The sequence below is a fragment of the Cyphomyrmex costatus genome, unplaced genomic scaffold, assembly GCF_001594065.2.
Source record: "Cyphomyrmex costatus isolate MS0001 unplaced genomic scaffold, Ccosl1.0 scaffold17, whole genome shotgun sequence".
In the NCBI taxonomy this organism is placed as follows: domain Eukaryota; kingdom Metazoa; phylum Arthropoda; class Insecta; order Hymenoptera; family Formicidae; genus Cyphomyrmex; species Cyphomyrmex costatus.
Window position 1 is genome coordinate 1037412 of NW_017275715.1, and position 19277 is coordinate 1056688.

Sequence of the window (19277 nt, forward strand, 5' to 3'; positions counted from 1 at the left end):
TTACTGTTCATCTTTTTTTAATTTTTAGAACTAGAAAAAAACGAAGAGCAAATTTAACCGAGATTAAAATTAATCTACATAGGTGGAAATTTAACAGCAATTAACCGTCAATAATGAAACTGAACTCCACTATATGAGATATCCGCCAAATATCTTCAATCAAACTACGATTAACTTAATCTAAGATTAGCGATATCTTTACTATTTCGTTATAGACCTCGAATAGAATTAATAATCTTATATTGTATGTACTTACATGCAGCTAGAAACTTTCCGGGCAATTACTCGCGACTCGCGGCGATGACTTAACCTAACCTAACTTCTCCATGCATGACGTCAATCACGGCAACGCCAGTGTCGCCAATCCAGTTCCCATAGCACTCCAGCAGTTCAATTCCTACTTCTTAAGATATAAAAATCGTGTCCGACTTTTGCAATATGTCCACGTAGGATCCGATCTTCCCGTCCCGGAAGAAAGAACCGTTTGATATAATGACTTCGTAGTCTCGAGGTGAATGTCTTTGCCAATTATCGCGCATGATTCGCGTAACGATCGTAACGATACCACTCCGAAATTCAGTGCTGTTGGAAAGCCGTGATGAATTTTCCATGTTTCAATCGTTGCTCCGTTTGCTTTCTCGAATATCGAAGCTAACAATTACAGCCGCGCGGTACATTATACCCCACACGGCATGAAATATTAATGTAAATCAATTTTTGAAATATTTTAATAAAATATTTTTCAGAGAGGGAGAAAAGAGAGAAACATTTTGTAAATATTTTAAAAATAATTTAAAATGTTGCGTTGAGGTATTTCACCAAAATATTTTAGAAATATTGTACAAATATTGTAAGAGAAAGAATATTTTTAAAACTCTTTTTGGACATATTTATATTTAAAAAATAATTTATATGAAAAATTTCTGAAATATTTCATACTGCATGGGACATTTTGATGCAAATCTAACTTGCACTTGAATTGAAGCATTCCACAATTTTCTATCTCACTCAATTATTTTTACTTATCTCACATGTTAGGCCCTTGCAACTGTGGATGCAAGAAAATTGCTAGATCATGAATATTCTGTTTCACAGGTCTGTTTTTACTCCTGTACTAGATCACTAAAGTTTTCTATTTTCCTTTAGCTAAATATCAAACATACTTGTTTCACTTTGAGTTCCAAAAATGTACTGATTCAACAGAAGAAAGATCTACATATAATAACTTGTATTATTAATCTACTACAAACTTGACTGTTAACATAACTTTAATTCTCATGCTTCAGAGCCTTTGATAACTAACTGATGTGACCATGGCCAGTCCAAAAACGCGACGAGTGCTAAGTGAATTGAAGCCAAAGGACGAGAACAATGTAAGCTTGATTGAGAGCAAGATGAAAAGTATATCAAGTATTTTCTCTTCTTTTATAAAGATTAGATTTAAGTATTTATTGGTTTTAGGATACATTTTAGTCAAATATATAATTAATGCAAATCTTTTAATTTCAATTTCTATATTTTTAGTAAATGTAATTTCTATTGTTTATCTTAGCACTTTGTGTGTGTGTGTGTGTGTGTGTATAGAATTGACATATCACTTATTTGTTATAACAATGCCATAACTCAAAAAATAATATTTTCTAGAAAATAAACATTTCAATGTTTCTGAGTTGATATATAGTACATTTATTTTTTATTAATATTTAATTATTTGCTATTAATTAAAAAAATTAAGTTAATTAGCATCTTGCAACTGACTTCTTTACGATTGTGAGATTTATACATGTTTGTGCATTTTGTAGAAATGTTTTGAATGTGACAGCCACAATCCACAATGGGTATCCGTGACATATGGCATTTGGATATGTCTAGAGTGTTCAGGTAAGCATCGTGGTTTAGGTGTGCACTTATCGTTTGTCCGTTCTATCTCTATGGACAAGTGGAAGGATGTAGAACTGGAAAAGATGAAAGTCGGTGGCAATAGAAAAGCCCGAGAGTTCTTTGAGAGTCAACCCGACTGGGACGAATCTATGTCCATTTCACAGCGTTATAATACAAAAGCGGCGGCGTTGTACAGGGACAAGGTAAAGCAATTTATACACTTATATATCACCGAGTCCATTAAGAGTCGCGTCATTCGTTAAAAAATATTTTTCTTTGGTTAGATCGCTACATTAGCGAGAGGAGAGCCTTGGAGTCCAAGTAATTCAATGGCAAAGGATTTCCAGCCTTCAACATTCATTAAAAATAAACAAGATTACTCTTACCAGAATGACTCTTATCAAAATATGGACTCGAATAATCTAAAGATGCAGACGGAATCGTTCTTTGTGAAGAAACAGAATGAAAATGCCAATCGTCCAGAGTAAGTCTATATTCTGACTTTTATTTTCTGTATCAAGCATTATGATACATTAATATATTATAGAACATGGAACAATTAAAAGTACAAATAAATTGAAAATACGAAGATTCAAAAAACAAAAAAGTAAACAAATTTAAATATGAGAGTATTTTTTATGAGAAGCGAAAAGTGTAGAAGTAATTATAATTACATTATCGTTATTTTAGTCATATCCCTCCTAATCAAGGCGGTAAATACGGTGGCTTTGGCTATCAGATGGATCCACCACCCAAGAGTTCGTCCCAGGAATTGTTCGACACTGCAGTATCATCATTAGCGAGTGTACAATTTTTAATGTTTACTAAATGTGTAATTTAAAGTTAACGAATTAATCTATTATTTATTAATATTTCAGGGATGGTCAATATTCTCTTCCTCGGCGTCAAAAATAGCAAGCAAAGCTACCGAGAATGCAATCAAGATTGGAGGACTTGCGACACAAAAAGCAAGTATACAAATTTCGAGAAAGACTCAAGTGTAAATTAAAAATTAAAAATTTTACTTGTTCTCTTAAGAAATATTAAAAAGAACAACATTTGTAGCTTATTTAGGTACTTTTTTAACTAGTTTATTTATTTTTACGCACTCATTTATCTTCGATTGTTAAAGTTGCCATGCATAAATTTATTTGAGAGCGTAAACACGATTGATTAATTGTCATTATTTTCTTAAATTTATTTGTATTATTCTCCTATCGAATTTATAATTCTTATTTTCAAGGCATACTTTTATTTCGTTTTTTTTCTTTTTTGTTTGTATTAAATCATTAGGTTCGTGATGGCACATTATTAGAGGACGTAGGAGCCCAGGTCAATCATTTGGTTACAAAGGTATAAATTTTTTTCGTTTGCTTTTTCTGTTCTTTACTCATTTTTTAGTTCTTATAAAAAAAAAATATATATATAAATAGGTAGATGTTTTATTAAAAATCAAGAAATTAAAGAAAGATAATATATAGGTTGGGGATATAACTAGACGGGGAGGATGGGGTGATATTGCTGGGACCAATTCAGCGGAACAACAGAGGCAATACGATTCCACAGATCGATATCAGTATTCCTCCGATACGTATCAGAATAGCGATCTGATTTCGAATCGCTCCAATGAAAAATCATCTCTTGTAAGAAGCTCCAGTTCAAAGTATGTGCTTTTTAAGTTTCTAACACATACAGAAAAATTTTTATTAATTAAGTTAAAATACAATCGATTTATTCAAAATTCATTCCTTGCTTATTTAAGAAGTAACATTTCTACTGGAGATTCCTCCAATACCTCGAACTGCGATTGGGATTGGGGCAACGACACGAAACAAACGAGCAGTAAGACTACGGTAACTTCAAAGAGACAACCTAAGGCGGAGAAAAGAGAAGAATCATTAATCAATTTCGAAACGGACAATAAGGCACAACAGAATTGGAACTCAAAAACGGAAGACGACGCATGGGAAATACTAAATAATTAACCCTGATATGATTAGCGCGAATTAGGAAATGAGGATATCAGTATATGTTAATTTTAAAGAGAATTAAAGAATGGATACATGCACTTATATGAGATGTGTTTCTTATGAAGTGACCTATTTTCCTTGTAAAATAGGATACAATTTTGTTCAGTATATATATAATTCATAATACAATAAGTAACAAATTACACAATTATTATTATTAACGTATTAACTGTAGAATATAAAAAAAACAATAACTGTACAATATAAAAAAAACAACAATATAAAATTGTAAATTATTTCCAAGTCTTACAATCCTTTTTGAGATCTTGAATATTTAAACTCCAAAACTTCTTAAAAATTAAAGAACTTGGAGATTTCAAGAGATTAAAATTTTTAATTTGTAATTTTTAGATCTAAGATAAACAGTTTTTTGCTGTTTTTGTTCTATGCAGCATCATTCCTGAAATAAATGGTACGATTATTTAGATAGCCATGTCACTATAAAAATTAATCCTCAGATACTCAAAACATTAAAAAATGTCATAACATTGTAAATGCGAAGTCGTTTAAGGATTTTTATATTTTTCGATTGCGTCATTGTTGTACACACTGTGTATTATAAAATATATAATTACAAAAACAATAAAATTTTATTTTAAAAAGTGCATAAGAATATTTATTCTATAACGAAAATACATTCGATGATAACAATATAATTATTAAATACAGATGGATGCAATTTACACCATCATGTATAAAAAAATGTATAAAAATCCATTTAAAGTCTAATCATAACAGCGATATATAAGGATTAATATAAATAATTTTATACTAACTTTTTTCGTGAATATGTTCTTCTGACTGGCGTTCTGCTGTAGATATGTATTTGACTTAGATATCTTAGAAGGTCCAGTTGTTTGTTCGGCCACACTTCCTCTATTAATTCTGATAATAATCTGTGTAAAACGGTCGCAGAATTACTAGAAAGCTGCGGTGCCGGCTGATTCGTCATCATTTTATAAAGGAAGTGATACACTTCGCTAAAAATTATGCATCAATTATCATCAACTATTTAGTAATTTTATAAGTATCTAATATAAAGTAGATTTAATTAAATATAATACATTACATATATACTATTTTAAATATACATATACAGAATATTCGGCAATAGATGGGACAAAATTTAAGGAATGATTCTAGATAATAAAATAATGAAAAAATAGAGAACAAAATTACGAATTGTCTTCATTTTTTAATCATAAATTTTTAAATATTCACATAAAAAGTACCTAAAATACGTAAATATTTAAGCATTTATGATTACAAAAACAAAGTCAATCAAAATTTTGTTATCCTTGATTTTATAATTTTCTAAATGTTTAATTATTTACATAAAAGTGCTGATAATGCATGTGACTGTTTGTGTGTATGTGTGTGCAAATATTTATAATTAAAAAAACTGAACCAAATTTGCAATTTTGGTATTCTTAAATTTCATCTCAATTTAATATCTAAAATCATACACTCCTTAAATTTTGTCTTATTCTTGTTGCTAAACATTTTATATATTATATATACATACATTAAGTAACAATAGAATCATGTTATAGCAGAATAATAAAACTAATAAAATTAAATATGAATAAATAATAAAAGATACATGAGCCATACAATATTGATACATAAATGTTACATATCAAGAAACATATCACTCTTAATCAATGTAACACAAAATTTCCATACTTTTTATAATAATAAAATTTACATACATATAGCATTCTAGGATTATGAGAAGGTTAATGCTGTCTATATCATACCTAAAATCACATTCTATCTTCTTCTGAGGCAATGACTGCTGTTCGTATAATGCAATGAATAACAATGCCATAGGTATATTATATTCAGATTCTTTGAACAAATTACTGTGTAACCAACCAACTACCGAAGGCTTGTCCTTAAGAAAAGTCTGTGTCAATTTGAACGCCGAATCAATATTAGATCGACATTCGTCCGTAGACATGCCCAGAACGCTACTAAAAGGAAGATTCTGATGTCCATATTTAAAGAGATCATTTAATACCGTGATCATATTCTCTTTACTACCAAAAGGTAGCTTCTCCCTTTTAGCGTTACTCTCTTCGTTATCATTATCATTTTTCTCCATTTTAATGGTTGCTCCACTAATAAAAGATTTCTGACATACTGCAGAAATATAAAAATATAATTTAAAACTCAAGAAATGTTAGTAAATAAATAAGTCATATATAAATAATGAGAACTAATTAAATAGAATAAATAAATTCAATTCAATTTTTTTCAGCAATAACGCTCGAAAATCAATAAGAGACTAGATTGACTTATGTCGTCTTAAGAGACTGTACTTAAAATGATATTAAAGATGAGAACTGCCCTGAGAAAAATGTTTTGATGGTATCGACAAAACGAATTCTTATATTAATGAGAATTTTAGTTATCGTAATAAAATTTCTGGTTGTTCCAACTAGAACGTTTGATAGATTTAGACACTATAAATACTTGGATTTATATCTTCTTGATTGAATTTATCAAAATTTCAATTAATACAATAAGACTTTCCAGTGCATGAATATCAGGACCAGGTTAGGATTCTTACCAAGAGTTTCTCCTCGAATTTGCAATGTACCTTTTAAAAAACAAATACGTTAAAATGTGTACTTCAACTTTATCTGTTAATTATTATGCAAATGATGAACTGTCACAATCGTAGTTACAAGATAACGTTTTTTTAATAACACGTATTTCACTCGTCGTTAGTCGCGGTCGCGCTCCTAAATTGTTGTCATGTCATTACTCATTACTTCATTAGGCGAGTTGGAGACGTTGGAGTTCAAGATCATGGTATAAGAAATACCATGTTCAAGATGACAAAGAGGCTAGGTACGCTTGTCGAATGATCGAGTATGATTGGTTGGATCTATAAGTAATAACCAATAATTAGCGCCAAGTGGACAGCATCCTTTATCTGCTATTCCGAGCCAGAGACCCTATTTTGTAACTCGTTAAGCAGTTAACGACATCGTTGCGCAGCTTTTTATACCATAAGATATCTGTATTCCGGATCTGTATTCCCGATCAGAATCGTGTATTCCGGTGTAACTGGTATCTGATAGGTTAATATTTTAATATCTAATATCTGTTCCCCATTGTGCGCAGGTCTTAAAATTCTTATATTTAACATCTGTTCCTAATATTTATCCTATTGTGCGCAGCCTTTAGCTGTCCTGTGTTCGCACGCAAAGAAGCCAAGTTGTGTTTATTTACGTGTTTACATCGTTTCAGCCTTCAGCTTTTGGGAATAAGACGATCCCTTTTTCCAACGGATGTTTGACCTTCTGTTATAAAACTGTCCAACCTCGACGAGTGAGTATTTGAAACGCGAGGGAAAGAAAATGTCTTGTTTAAATAGGTAAACTGTTTTTAGTTATAAGAAAAACCTGAGAGAAATTAACCTCCGATTCATGTTAGAGGTTATTTTTTTTCATCTATCTGATTCTCTAAGGAAGCTTCATTAAACATAGACGTTCGTTTTCTCTTAGAATTATAAAATAGCTCGTCTCCAACAACGTGTCTCATTTTTGAAACGATCCTTGTATAATAAATTTTAATTATTTAATAAATATCTAATATACAATGATTTAAAGAGATTTCGATTCACAGAGTTTTTATCATTTTAAAATTAACATAAAACTTAAACTTATAAATATTTCATTTAAATGTAATTATAAAATAACTGAGAGACCTTTGCATAATTACAATTTGGACAAAGAAAAAGAGCTGAATCAATCTAATTGATTCCTTAAAAATATATTCTTAAATTTATCGCTTTGAAAGATTGTATATTACATCGATTTTTTTAAATTGTTACGTATTATGAACATTTCTAATACTAATATTTGGTAGATAATATAAATGCATATTTATAATTATTTATCATATATAATTGTATGATTATATTAAGAATATATTCTTGATATAATTATTACATTAATGATATATTCTTAGTTCAATAATTTAAAAAAATATATGTGCAATATATATTATATATATATATATAAATTCACAATATAATATAAATTCTTTAAATTATTAAATATTATATACATTTTTAATATATAATTATCATATATTAAGGATATTTTAATATAATAGTTAAGTAAACATACGTAAATGTGTGTACATTTAATAACTTAGTTATTTATACTTAAAAAACTTCTAAGCACAATAAAATTTATTCCAAAAATGACAATAAGAAAAATATTTATTATAACGCAAGTACGCTTTGCTCATTCCTAGAAAGGACCGGAAGCAAGCCAGCATGCCGGAGCCTGTGAATCACCAGGTAAATGCTGCTCGTAAGACATTCCAAACTCTCTATCAGATCTCCAAGCTGCTGAACACGAATCTTGATCCAACTACCTTGAGCATCTGCGTCAGGCTATGTGAGAACGGGGTAAATCCACATGCTCTTGCAACTGTGGTAAAGGAACTTCAGCGAGAGGTCAAGGCAATGAACGACGGACAACTGGAGTCTTCCACCAGCAAGACTAACACGACCAAGTGAATACAAATTAATATGATGCTATTGTTACCTTCCCATACCCTTTACAGAATTTATCTTGCGTTATTCAAAAAATGTTCTCAAATATAGATAGTATACACAAGATATTTGATTTATTACATGAATAAACTAATAAACATACAATATAAACTTAACATTTGATATAAACAATTTGGTTCTTGTAAATAAGGTAGAAAAAGGAAATTTCTTGAAAGAATTTCTAGTATAAAAAATAGATAAATGGAAAAACGTTTCAGAAATTAATGCATGGAGCACATGAGATTACAACTCCTTTTTCGATCTCTTGGCACTAAGCTTTTTCATCGACTCATCGATTATAATGCTTTGTCCCTGGAAAGAGACAGATGTTATTTTATTTCTCACACAAGAAAGTTTACGAACGCCCTAAAATTTTGTCAATACATTATTACCTCTGGTAATGGTGGATAATATGACTGTCCATCGATCGTGATGAATGCTACTTCAGAATGCTGTAGTAAATAATTTTTACCCTCGATAGCGTGAGCTCCGTCATGGAACATGAATATGTAACGTTTATTTTCAATTGGATATCTGTACAGCAAACATTTTAAATTTTAACTAATCTTTATTCTTGGAATACTTTTAAAAGTGCCTGCATATATCTTGTAACAATGGTGTACCTTTCTATAGTGATATGATGGTTTTGTAGGCCAGTTTGCCAAATACGTGTCATGACGTCAGCTTGCTCCTCTGAGATGTTTGGCTGAAGATCTATGAACATCATAACACCTTTTCCTTTTTTTGTCACTTTTAACATACTCTCTGGATTTTTTATGTCTAGCTGCGATGAATCGTTAAAAAAAAAACGAATAAATTTGTATATTTGTGCATGTCCTTAATCTTCTACCAGCAACATGAATTTTTACTTTTCCTTGGCAACAAAAAGGTCTTCAAGAAACATATCAAACTTTTTATTGTACTAGATTATATAAAAATAAAAAAAATTCGTACACATTTGTCAAAATTTTAACAATTGTGTATACTTATCAAAACTTTAAAAAACGAGTTTTTTAATCACAGATGTTGAATTATATATATTTTTTACAGATTTAAATTTATCAAAATTTATTGTACAATAAAAAAATTGAATATGTCTTTAAAGTCACATTGCTAGCAGATGATTAAATAATGGTTTCAGAGATTTTCATGTGAAATAGTATATTACCTTGGATACATCTATTTTCGGAGCAGGTCGCAAGTGTTCTGGCAACTCGTCTGGCTCCAGGGGATCATCATTTGCCTAAGATATCACATTAATAAAAAATTTGTTTGCATTGCTTGTCTTATTGATATAACAGTCACACAGAGACAAAGAACAAATGTTTTATCTGAGAATTCAATGACTGAGAAAAGAATGGCCATACTTCCCACTGTTCCAGTAAACGTTCTGCTTCAGCGTCCGTCAAAAACATCATATCCTTGTCTTTCCACGATTTCGCTTTTTGCTTTTTAGTATCTGATGTGAACACCATCACAAAAAACGCAAACAGGCATAGAATAATCCTTGATTTCATTTTGCAAATGATGAAAAATCACGTTTTTACCACGATGATTTATTGTGATGTGCTATGAACATCACAGGTATGTTTCTAAAAATTCAAGAGAACCCTCTGTTCAAATCAAATTAACAGTTTCCATTTAATTTGAAATTTTCGTTCAATAATCGAAAATTGACTGAACATTCTGTGATATTCCAGTGTCACAGAATCAATCATATTAACAATTATAACAAGTATATTCCGACATTCTTCAAAATGTAACATAAGAATTTAGCTAAACACTACAATTCAAGCAGTTTAAATTTAACAATATATAAAAAAAAAATAAATACAAGTAGAGAAACGATCTATTACCTTCAGTCAAATCTTGTAATTCCACGATAATACATCGAATCAAACTCTATATTACCAGAACGCGCGAGCACTGCAACTCTGACCAGAAACCTGAGAGAGGACATGAAGGCCTTTTTTCTGTAACCGCAAATGTTGCTGCGCATTACTGCCCCCTGAAGAAGTAAATGTGAACTACCCTACAAATATACTTTTGCTGTGTTTCAAAATTTACTGTCAGACTATTCTAAAATTTACGTAACGTGCACTATATATTTTCAGTGTGGCAATAAATTTTGGAACACAGCCTCCTTTATAGCGCTTCGGACCAAGAAATGTATAAAGCCAGCCCTGTGTCCTGATGCTAGAAATCAGTCTAAAATTTCAAATGAAGAAAATTGACCAATCACATATTGGTCGCGTGACCAAATGCCTCCTGCTGAACGTAGCCAATATAATGGCTCCAGCAGCACACTGGACGTGGAAACGCTTGCCGCGCGGCAAAATCTGACGCGGTAGCCAATGAGCTTACAGCTCCTAACGTGTTCATTGGCTACCGTGTCACATTTTGCCGTGCCGCAAGCGTTTCCGCGTCCAGTGTGCTGGAGCCATGAATACGGTGCTCAAAGGACTGCGTTCGGAAACATCATCCGAATACTCCCATGCATCGTCTTATCCTTGTTCAACATGAATGAACAACAAGGATAAGACGATGCAGATAGGGAGCACTCGGGAAAGGTTTCCGAACGCAGTTCAGTGATGGCAACGACGGCGGATGATAGGTAGTATATATATATATATACATGGGTGCATGTAGAACTTCAAGTTCGGGTTAAATTTCGGACTTCAGAGAAGAATTCTGTTTTGCTTGTGTCCTGTGTTGTGCAATGTTATGTCGTTTGTTGTCACAAGTCTAACGAATGTTGCATGCCGGTCCAACACATCGCACTACTCTCAAAAAGGAAAAACAAAACGCGTCAGTTGTGCGCGTATTTATGTACACGAGCAAGTATGCATCCCGGCTATCCCGCTTTACCCTCTCATCTTGACTCGCGCTCGCGATCTCGAAATGAGCATAACCTCCAAATTCAAGTGCTGGTTTACGCAACGCACTTACAATTACAAGGGTACTTTTCTTAAGAGCGACGATCGCGGTTTCGTGAATTTACTCATTTAGAACGAGAAGCAATAAGTAGGAACGTAAATGACTGTTTGCCTTAACGACAGTGACGTTGTTTACCAGTAAAAGCTGTCATTAATTACGATCTTAATGACGTTAATTTTTACGTATGTATTGGTAAACACCTCGTAGTAATTATTAAAATGCTATCATCGTGTGTATCAGAATAGATGACTCCGTACATGAATTTTATTAAAATTTATTAATGTTTGAAGTATGTTATTATATAAACATGTGTATGTATATGTGTATACATGTGTGTATACATATATGCATATTGCATATGTAATAAGTTTGGAAGTTAATCATATTTATCACCTTCGAATCGATTATATATGCTTTGAAATCAGATGAACATTGACTTTGTTCAACAGAGAAAGTAACTTTGCAACTATTGTAAAATTCTTTAGTATGATTGATCTTGCCCTTATTTTCTCATCTAAATGTATAAACCAATCATACTGAAGAATTTTACAATAGTTGCAAAGCTGCTTTCTCTGCTGAAAACAGCCATTATAAAAGTGAACAAATTCATTAAATATTGACTAATAAAATTGTAGATATTTTAGAGGTTTGCTTACTTTTGTAATTTTAATTCCGTTTTAAAATACACAATAGACTCGTGTTTATGTTACTTGCATTTTTCATATTCTGTATTTGTTTTCTTTTTGAAGCTTTAATATATATAAATCTAATAATTATAATATATATTTATGTACAAAATTTTTTGAAAATTTCAAACAATCTACTGACAAAATATTTAAAACATCTGAATATACTGCTTTTAATTAATCATATGTTTAAGGTATAAATTAATTTAAATAATTAATCATTTATCACAATAGGATTATTTGTTTTAATTATATATATATATAATATATATAAAAAATATATATATAGTTATAAGTATATAAATTACATAAAGTATGCACATATACATAGGAAATTATATAAAAAATCAAGTATTTATGTGTGCATGCATGCGTGCGTACGTGTATACATATATATATATATATTGACATTTAATTAAAACATTTAATATACTTTTAACTAACGCACTTATTAATCTTAGTATATTTTTATAGATATTGACCATGATTATTCAACAACAATAGTCGAATTGAATTATCCTTGGGAATGTCTGTCACCAGTGAGCCAAATGATTATGGGGAAGTGATGTCCCAAGGAGTAATCAAGTCTATTTTTATGGAAAATGAACCAAAACCATATACGTCTTTATTAAACCATGAGAGTATTATGAAAAATCTGGTAAAGAATTAGATAGACTTGATACATTTTTATAGTTTTTTATAATTAAAGTAGTGTATATTTTTTGTACTTAAAGTAAAATAGGTATATATAAAATTCAATGAAAACAAAAAGTTTTAGAAAAACAAGTACAAGAAAAAAGTTTTTGTACAGCGTGGTTCAACAATAAAAAATAAATCTTTGAATTAAGATCAATCAATACCACTGTATTTACAAGATTTCCATCTATTTTTTGTAGACCATCAATGAAGAGATAATTGTGAGTACTAATGGGCATTTGTCAGACAAAGTTGATTGTCAAACCCAGCCTAGTGTGTACTTCGAAGAGAATTTGGAAACTTGCAACGATACACCTACCAGGTTTGAGGAATCCATAAATATGGGTCCATTGTCAGACGAATCGTCAATTACCAAAAAATTGGATTGTGAAAGTGTTGAGACACCTGTTTCAAAGGTACATATTCAAAAATCGGATACTTATTTTTGATGATTAATATTATTGTACTTCGCAGTTTTTGCACAGACAATGTAATAAAAGGACTTGAGCCAAACTAAATTTTAATCTTGTTAAACAGTAAATATTATCAAGATAACCATTGAAATTATCCCTTACCTATATTTTGATGGGCTTTGGATTTGTAGTGCATCATAAATATTACATCTATATATTTTTTTTATTTGTTTATCTCAAGGTTTAGACGTCGCGAAGCAACCTCTCAAAAATAATGGATTTTTCACTTTCAAAGAATATCTTTGAAACTATCAGGTATAAGAAAAAATATTTTATATAAAAGTTTTTATATTTTCAAAATTTTGGTATTTTATATTAATAATAACGGTATACATATTCGCTTTTTTCGAAAATGTCGAATTTTTTTAATTTACTGCTTATTTCTCAGGGTTGTTTCAACCCCTAAACTTTTAGATAAACAGATAAAAAATATGGGTCTGTTTTTTGATGCTCTACAATACTCAAGCTCATCAAAATCAGCGAGGGATAGTTCCAAGGATTCTCTTGTAAGTTACTAAAGAGTCATACCAAATGGTGAAAATGTTACAGTGATATGAAATATGTCATGTTTGTACGCAATTGTGATATTTATGTAAAATAAATGTTGTAAATTTATGTACACACATTTATGTAAAGTAAAAATTATTACATATATATAAATATATGTACATATATAATGTACAGGAAGACGAGTTCGAGGAGCAAGAAGATGACGAGGAAACGATTGCAACTTTTGTCACCGCAGCGGGACAACAGTTGGCTCTCTATGCCGTGGAAGATTCGGACGAGATATTTGCTGTAGCCGTTTATGATGAGTCCGATGAACCTCCGACTAACTTTCAGTTTCTTATGAAGTACGTCTTTGAGGAAAGCAAATTTACCCATTTTTTAGTTAAATTTTAGTTAAAAATTTTGGTTTTTAAAATCTAATCTTTAAATTTTAATTGAGAAAAAAATGGTTTCAATTAAGTGATGATTTAAATTGCAATTTCCCTGTCTTTTTACTTGGTTTTATATACGGATTATCAGAACTACAACTATGGCTGTAATTACAGATCAGATGTGGAACGTTTAATAGGCGAAGGTGCAGTACGAACGGTGAAAAAACCGTCGCAGATGAAAAAACGAGTATTTACTGCCAAACCGCCGATGCTTTGTCACAAGGAAGAAGTGAATGACAAGACTTCTATTTGCGACATATCGGTCAACAGTGAGAAGGATGTTGCACAGGAGGACAGCGACAGAATAGTACATAATTATGAAAATTACCAAAATTGTAGTGACAAGGTTAATTCAGAATCTAACGATAGTGTTCACACGACTGTCGACGAACAAGCAGATATCACGTATCTTATGATGAATGACAATTTTGTCGATATTGGTATGTATATGAGATTAAATAAATATTAATATAAAATGGTAGTAGTCGTCTTTTATAAAACGAAATGTATCAGAATCACCAATACATAAAAGTTATAAAATTAATTGAAATTAATTGTTCTGTAATTTAGCTATGTAATTTATTTTATAGAATTTTAATCTGCTTGAAAAAAAATATTGTTCGTGTATAATTGTAAAAGTCATCTGAAAAGTGACAATTTTAATTATATCTAATAAATGTTACTGTATTTGGTAAATACAATTATAAGCAATTAATGCGTAACATGATAACTTTCAAAGATAGTATTCTTTTCATATAATGTATAAAGAAATTTAGTTTTATTTAAAATATATTTTATTTATTTAACGTTTTTATTTAAGGTTTTATTTAAAATAACGTTTTTTATAAAAATTATTTTACGTTATACAATTAAATTTTATTATACAAGACTAACTTTTACTGTGATACTTTATCAAGTATCATAATATTTATTAATAGGTATTTATAAAAATATATAAGAGGTCTAAGGAATGCATTTTTTTTAGCCGAACAATCAGATGAATGTGAAGATAACGTCAAATTCGAGGAAGAATTGATCGAGTATTCCACAGTACAATACATCCTTCTAGAAGCTGATCAATCGGACTCAGAGTTAACGTTTGACGACATTCAGGCAACATTGCGGAATATGAAAATTTCTCGCGAGAAATTATTAGAAAAATCGGGCAAGTTGCAAGATGATCACTCAAGTCTTCAGCAAGACTCATGTGGGTCTTCGATAAAGGAAGAATCATCGTTTAGTGAAGACGCAGATGCATTTGAACTTTATATGTCGCCGCAGTCAACGATCGATCGAACATGCATTTCCGTCTCGGAGGACGATCGACAGCGATTAATTGACACGTTAACCGACTCGCCACCGTCAACAACTGATCTTACTTCGCAAATGCCACTAAAAGTCAAACGATCACGCAAGCAGCAATTGATCTTAGTGGATCGAGATGACGGAGAGATCATTATTCAGCCAGCGTCGATGATAAATGATGAATCGACCGGTAAGAAGCGTACAACTCGGCGACGTCGCTTGTCGTCGCAAATACGCGTCGCTATGGCTAACAGAAAAAGGATCAAGAGAACGAGGCGAATTAAGCGGCCGAAGCGACGAAAGGTGAATACATATAGAAATTAAAAAAACAAAGAATGAACGAGGAATAACGGTGTAATAATTAGTATCACAAAGATCTTTGAAAAAATATATTTATTCCATAATATTAAATTAGAAGTTCGATTTTCCGATGGATATAATTGTGGAGTAAATAAATATATTTTTCAAAGGAAATCTTTACGCACTATTTACCGTGCTGTTATATCTTCATTTGCCATTTAATTTGCCTTTTTACTTTAATACTGAGAGTCCTTTTATTTTTTGTTTAATCAGAATTGTTCTTGAAAAGTTCAACATTCCAATTTACAAATTAAATAATCTTAATCTGTCAAATTAATATTGTTAACTCTTTTTAATACTTATAAATAGTTCTATGATTATGCAATCAGAAGTTGCAAAATTAGATATATTGAAGCTATTTGAAGCTTTCTAGAGAGTAAAAGTCGACAAAAAATAATCTAAATACATTAACATCTTTAAGCATCAATAAATTTTTGTAGCGACAAGCTTTCTAATGACTTTTTAATGTGTCGAAAATTGCAGGTCGTAGAGGTGATCGATCTGGACATCGACGAGGAAGAGCAACAAACGTCGCGCAACGTGGTAGAGATCACTCTAGACGATAACAAGGACAAGTGTTCTAGCGACAAAGAGAACGAAATTATCATGGTAAAGGACTCGGATTCCAGTAGCAGTGATCACGAGGAAAATGAAAAGACTGAATGGGTCGGCGGCCATTTAACAAAGCTCAATAGCGAAATACGTTGCGAGTATTGTTCCAGGAACTTTCGATACCGACGTACTCTCAATATGCACCTTCTGGTGTGCCGAAAAAAAGCGCTAACGAACACTCTCAGTCTCGACGAAGAGAAACCGAAAGTAAAAACAAATAAAATTAAGAAGAAAATTAAAAAACAATTTACTTGCAAGATCTGTCAGGAGAAGTTTGACGCGGTCGTCGTCTTGGCGCGTCATGTTCGCTTAGTGCATGTACAGAAAAAGAAGAACGAATTGAGCCTTTCCTCAGAAAAGTATGCGAATCCATGTTTTTTTTTTACACATAAAATCACTTTTATATCATTTCATACAAATTCAATATTTAGCTTCTTTTCAATTTCTCGTCATTTATTCGACAGATCTTCGAATAAATCCTTGAGATCGATTCGAGATAAGGAAGCAATTTCAACAGAAGAGGAGGAATCGAATGATGAAGAAGACACGACAGAGAAAGAACTCAGTATGCTTGCTAGAGTGAAGAGAAAACGAAAACAAAAGAATTACTCGGATACGAAACAGCTCGATTGTGCAGAGTGCGGCCGGTGGTTCCCAAGTACTACTCTATTAAACGCGCATAGCTTGCAGCATGGCACTAAGAGATCAGGTATATCAAAAATATATATTAAAATCGAAATTAAAAGTTAACAAAATTATTCGAAAATAAACGTAATTTAGAAAATTTTAATATAAGACTGAGAAATATTATTTTATGTATTATTATAATTGAGGCTTTTTATTTTCTTGACATTGTATGTGCATGTTGTATTTATACGATGTATGTATTACTTAATATCTATGTATACGTTTATGTTTAATAAATTCAAAATTCATGTAATACTACATTGATACATATAAATTTTAATTGGCTCGTTTCTTAATATTAAATCTTAATATTAATTAAAAATTGAATTAAAATATTGCGGTCTCTGTAGGTGATGAACAACGAGTGAAATCTAAGAATCATGGTAGATCTGGAATCAGTACTTCGGCTTCTGTAACTGTTAACGAAAGTGTCGATATCGTTATATTGTCTTTGCGTAGACATTGTACATGAAAGAAAACCTGCGCAACGATAACATAACTATACCGAACTGAGTATAGATTCGGAGCACTGATTACAGTTGTTGTTTTGCTTGTAGAACAACTACGCAAGTGCCATATCTGCAAGAAGTACATAAAGTCCAGGTTACTATTTTTGCGACACTTGAGAATGCACAACGATACGCAACACACTTCTGGTAGTTCATCCAAGATAATGCAACGGAAGCTGCGCGCTCGGCCGAGCACGCATAAAATCGCATCTCCCCGAAAACGGGGCCGGCCGAGGAAGTTTTGATCTTTTTTGCCGTTTCTAACATGTATGATAATATATTAATACCGCCGTTGTCACTCGGAGTTTATTAATGTTTTTCCTTTTTCAAAATGATTATTCAAAATAACGTCTCTTTTATTATTAAGATGTTAGCTTGAATACAAGTATCAAGTAATGTCATATTTACATATCTCCACAAATAACTCGACAAATATATAAATTTTTATTCTTTTTGTTTTTAATGAATGATTTTATGAAATCACAAGAATGTCTTGTGATTGTACTTTGCGATGAATAAAATTATCTTTTAAATCTTAAACTTCAAAATTTCAAAATCATTTATTGAAGAATCAAAAGATCTCAACTTCAATATTGCTTTATTAAAAAAATTTAAAAAATTATATTATTGGTGAGATGTAGGTTAAAAAAATTTCTTTTTGATAATATTCTCATAAAAAAATTAATTTTTATTTTCTATATAAAGATTTCTACCTATAATCCGTTACTCCGAGGGACTTACAGACACTCCAAGATCTCATTGATCTCTTGGTAACATCCGTAAAGTGCCCCAGCGGATTTTTGTAAATAAAAACCGACATGATAGGTTTGTTAGAAGTTTGACAATGCAATTTACATATATATAATATATATAATTTATATATATATAAATTGCATAATATAATATATATATATATATATATTATATACATATATATACACTAATTAGGAAAAATACGCTGGTAAAATCTAAGGCCGTGTGTATAAATAATATGATATCATTGTATTGACTTTTGTCTAATGCAATAAAATGATGAAACAAGGCTGTGGATCATAGATCCTGAAACAAGTCTATTCTTTTCAATTTACAAATATATGTTACATATTTCTTTTCTGCACTTAAAGTATGCAAAACGAAAATTAAAATTATTTTTTATCAATATATTATAATATTTCGACTAGAAAATATTTTTTTCCAAAATATTTCGATAATCAGGAGATACGGTAGTGTCTCGGTGCTAATTAAATATACAATGAGGACAATAAGACGGATATTTTGTGTGAAATTAATTTTTTTTCTTGCTTAGTGTCAGATTATAGATACGGAAAGAAGAAACATGAAACATGTTACAAGAAGTACAAAATGTACAACTAAAAAGAAAATATATACTGCTTAAGTATAGCGTTGAATGCATCAAGAGATTGAAAGAAATTAAATAAATGTTCAAAAAGTACATTTATTATGTTTAGTATAATATAAAAAACAGTCACTTTGAGAATATCTGTAATACGCTTTTTAACAGAGTCTGTTGACATGATATTATAAATGCGTTAAAACATTTTTTTACTAGCTAACATTTTT

The 19277-nt window shown here is 30.8% G+C and overlaps 5 protein-coding genes across 9 annotated transcripts; 3 read left to right on the top strand and 2 right to left on the bottom strand.

Moving 5' to 3' along the window:
* The first annotated feature begins 369 nt into the window (after positions 1 to 369).
* ArfGAP1 (ADP-ribosylation factor GTPase-activating protein 1) lies at positions 370 to 3987 on the top strand. 3 transcript variants are annotated; one of them, XM_018537383.1, is made up of 9 exons: positions 370 to 511; positions 1287 to 1373; positions 1803 to 2084; positions 2166 to 2365; positions 2572 to 2680; positions 2760 to 2849; positions 3175 to 3234; positions 3363 to 3544; positions 3644 to 3987. In XM_018537383.1, the coding sequence occupies exons 2-9, from the start codon at positions 1314 to 1316 to the stop codon at positions 3864 to 3866; spliced, it is 1206 nt and encodes a 401-aa protein (XP_018392885.1). In that variant the 5' UTR covers positions 370 to 511; positions 1287 to 1313; the 3' UTR covers positions 3867 to 3987. The 3 variants fall into 3 exon arrangements, with proteins under 3 accessions (XP_018392885.1, XP_018392884.1, XP_018392886.1); XM_018537382.1 differs by having other exon boundaries at positions 2572 to 2686; positions 3644 to 3986; XM_018537384.1 differs by lacking the exon at positions 3175 to 3234 and having other exon boundaries at positions 2572 to 2686; positions 3644 to 3986.
* A 295-nt stretch (positions 3988 to 4282) lies between these two features.
* LOC108771946 (uncharacterized) lies at positions 4283 to 6654 on the bottom strand. Its single transcript, XM_018537368.1, has 4 exons — positions 6487 to 6654; positions 5672 to 6056; positions 4688 to 4891; positions 4283 to 4311 (listed from the first exon to the last, which is right to left on the bottom strand). Exons 2-4 carry the CDS (start codon positions 6016 to 6018, stop codon positions 4296 to 4298), a joined length of 567 nt encoding a protein of 188 aa, XP_018392870.1. The 5' UTR covers positions 6019 to 6056; positions 6487 to 6654; the 3' UTR covers positions 4283 to 4295.
* Positions 6655 to 6912: 258 nt separating this feature from the next.
* On the top strand, positions 6913 to 8577 carry LOC108771945 (mitotic-spindle organizing protein 1). Of its 2 annotated transcripts, XM_018537367.1 has the most exons (3): positions 6913 to 7003; positions 7173 to 7253; positions 8187 to 8577. In XM_018537367.1, the coding sequence occupies exon 3, from the start codon at positions 8209 to 8211 to the stop codon at positions 8452 to 8454; it is 246 nt and encodes an 81-aa protein (XP_018392869.1). In that variant the 5' UTR covers positions 6913 to 7003; positions 7173 to 7253; positions 8187 to 8208; the 3' UTR covers positions 8455 to 8577. The 2 variants fall into 2 exon arrangements, with proteins under 2 accessions (XP_018392869.1, XP_018392868.1); XM_018537366.1 differs by lacking the exon at positions 6913 to 7003 and having other exon boundaries at positions 7109 to 7253.
* Positions 8578 to 8630: 53 nt separating this feature from the next.
* On the bottom strand, positions 8631 to 10401 carry boca (LDLR chaperone boca). The gene is made up of 6 exons (XM_018537362.1): positions 10347 to 10401; positions 9858 to 10082; positions 9659 to 9733; positions 9114 to 9274; positions 8883 to 9024; positions 8631 to 8802 (listed from the first exon to the last, which is right to left on the bottom strand). The coding sequence occupies exons 2-6, from the start codon at positions 10005 to 10007 to the stop codon at positions 8734 to 8736; spliced, it is 597 nt and encodes a 198-aa protein (XP_018392864.1). The 5' UTR covers positions 10008 to 10082; positions 10347 to 10401; the 3' UTR covers positions 8631 to 8733.
* Positions 10402 to 11137: 736 nt separating this feature from the next.
* LOC108771920 (uncharacterized) lies at positions 11138 to 18018 on the top strand. Of its 2 annotated transcripts, none has more exons than XM_018537335.1 (9): positions 11138 to 11331; positions 12588 to 12771; positions 13010 to 13225; positions 13967 to 14136; positions 14338 to 14663; positions 15209 to 15831; positions 16372 to 16859; positions 16965 to 17209; positions 17745 to 18018. In XM_018537335.1, the coding sequence occupies exons 2-9, from the start codon at positions 12640 to 12642 to the stop codon at positions 17939 to 17941; spliced, it is 2397 nt and encodes a 798-aa protein (XP_018392837.1). In that variant the 5' UTR covers positions 11138 to 11331; positions 12588 to 12639; the 3' UTR covers positions 17942 to 18018. The 2 variants fall into 2 exon arrangements, with proteins under 2 accessions (XP_018392837.1, XP_018392838.1); XM_018537336.1 differs by lacking the exon at positions 11138 to 11331 and adding an exon at positions 11539 to 11609.
* Positions 18019 to 19277: the final 1259 nt, after the last annotated feature.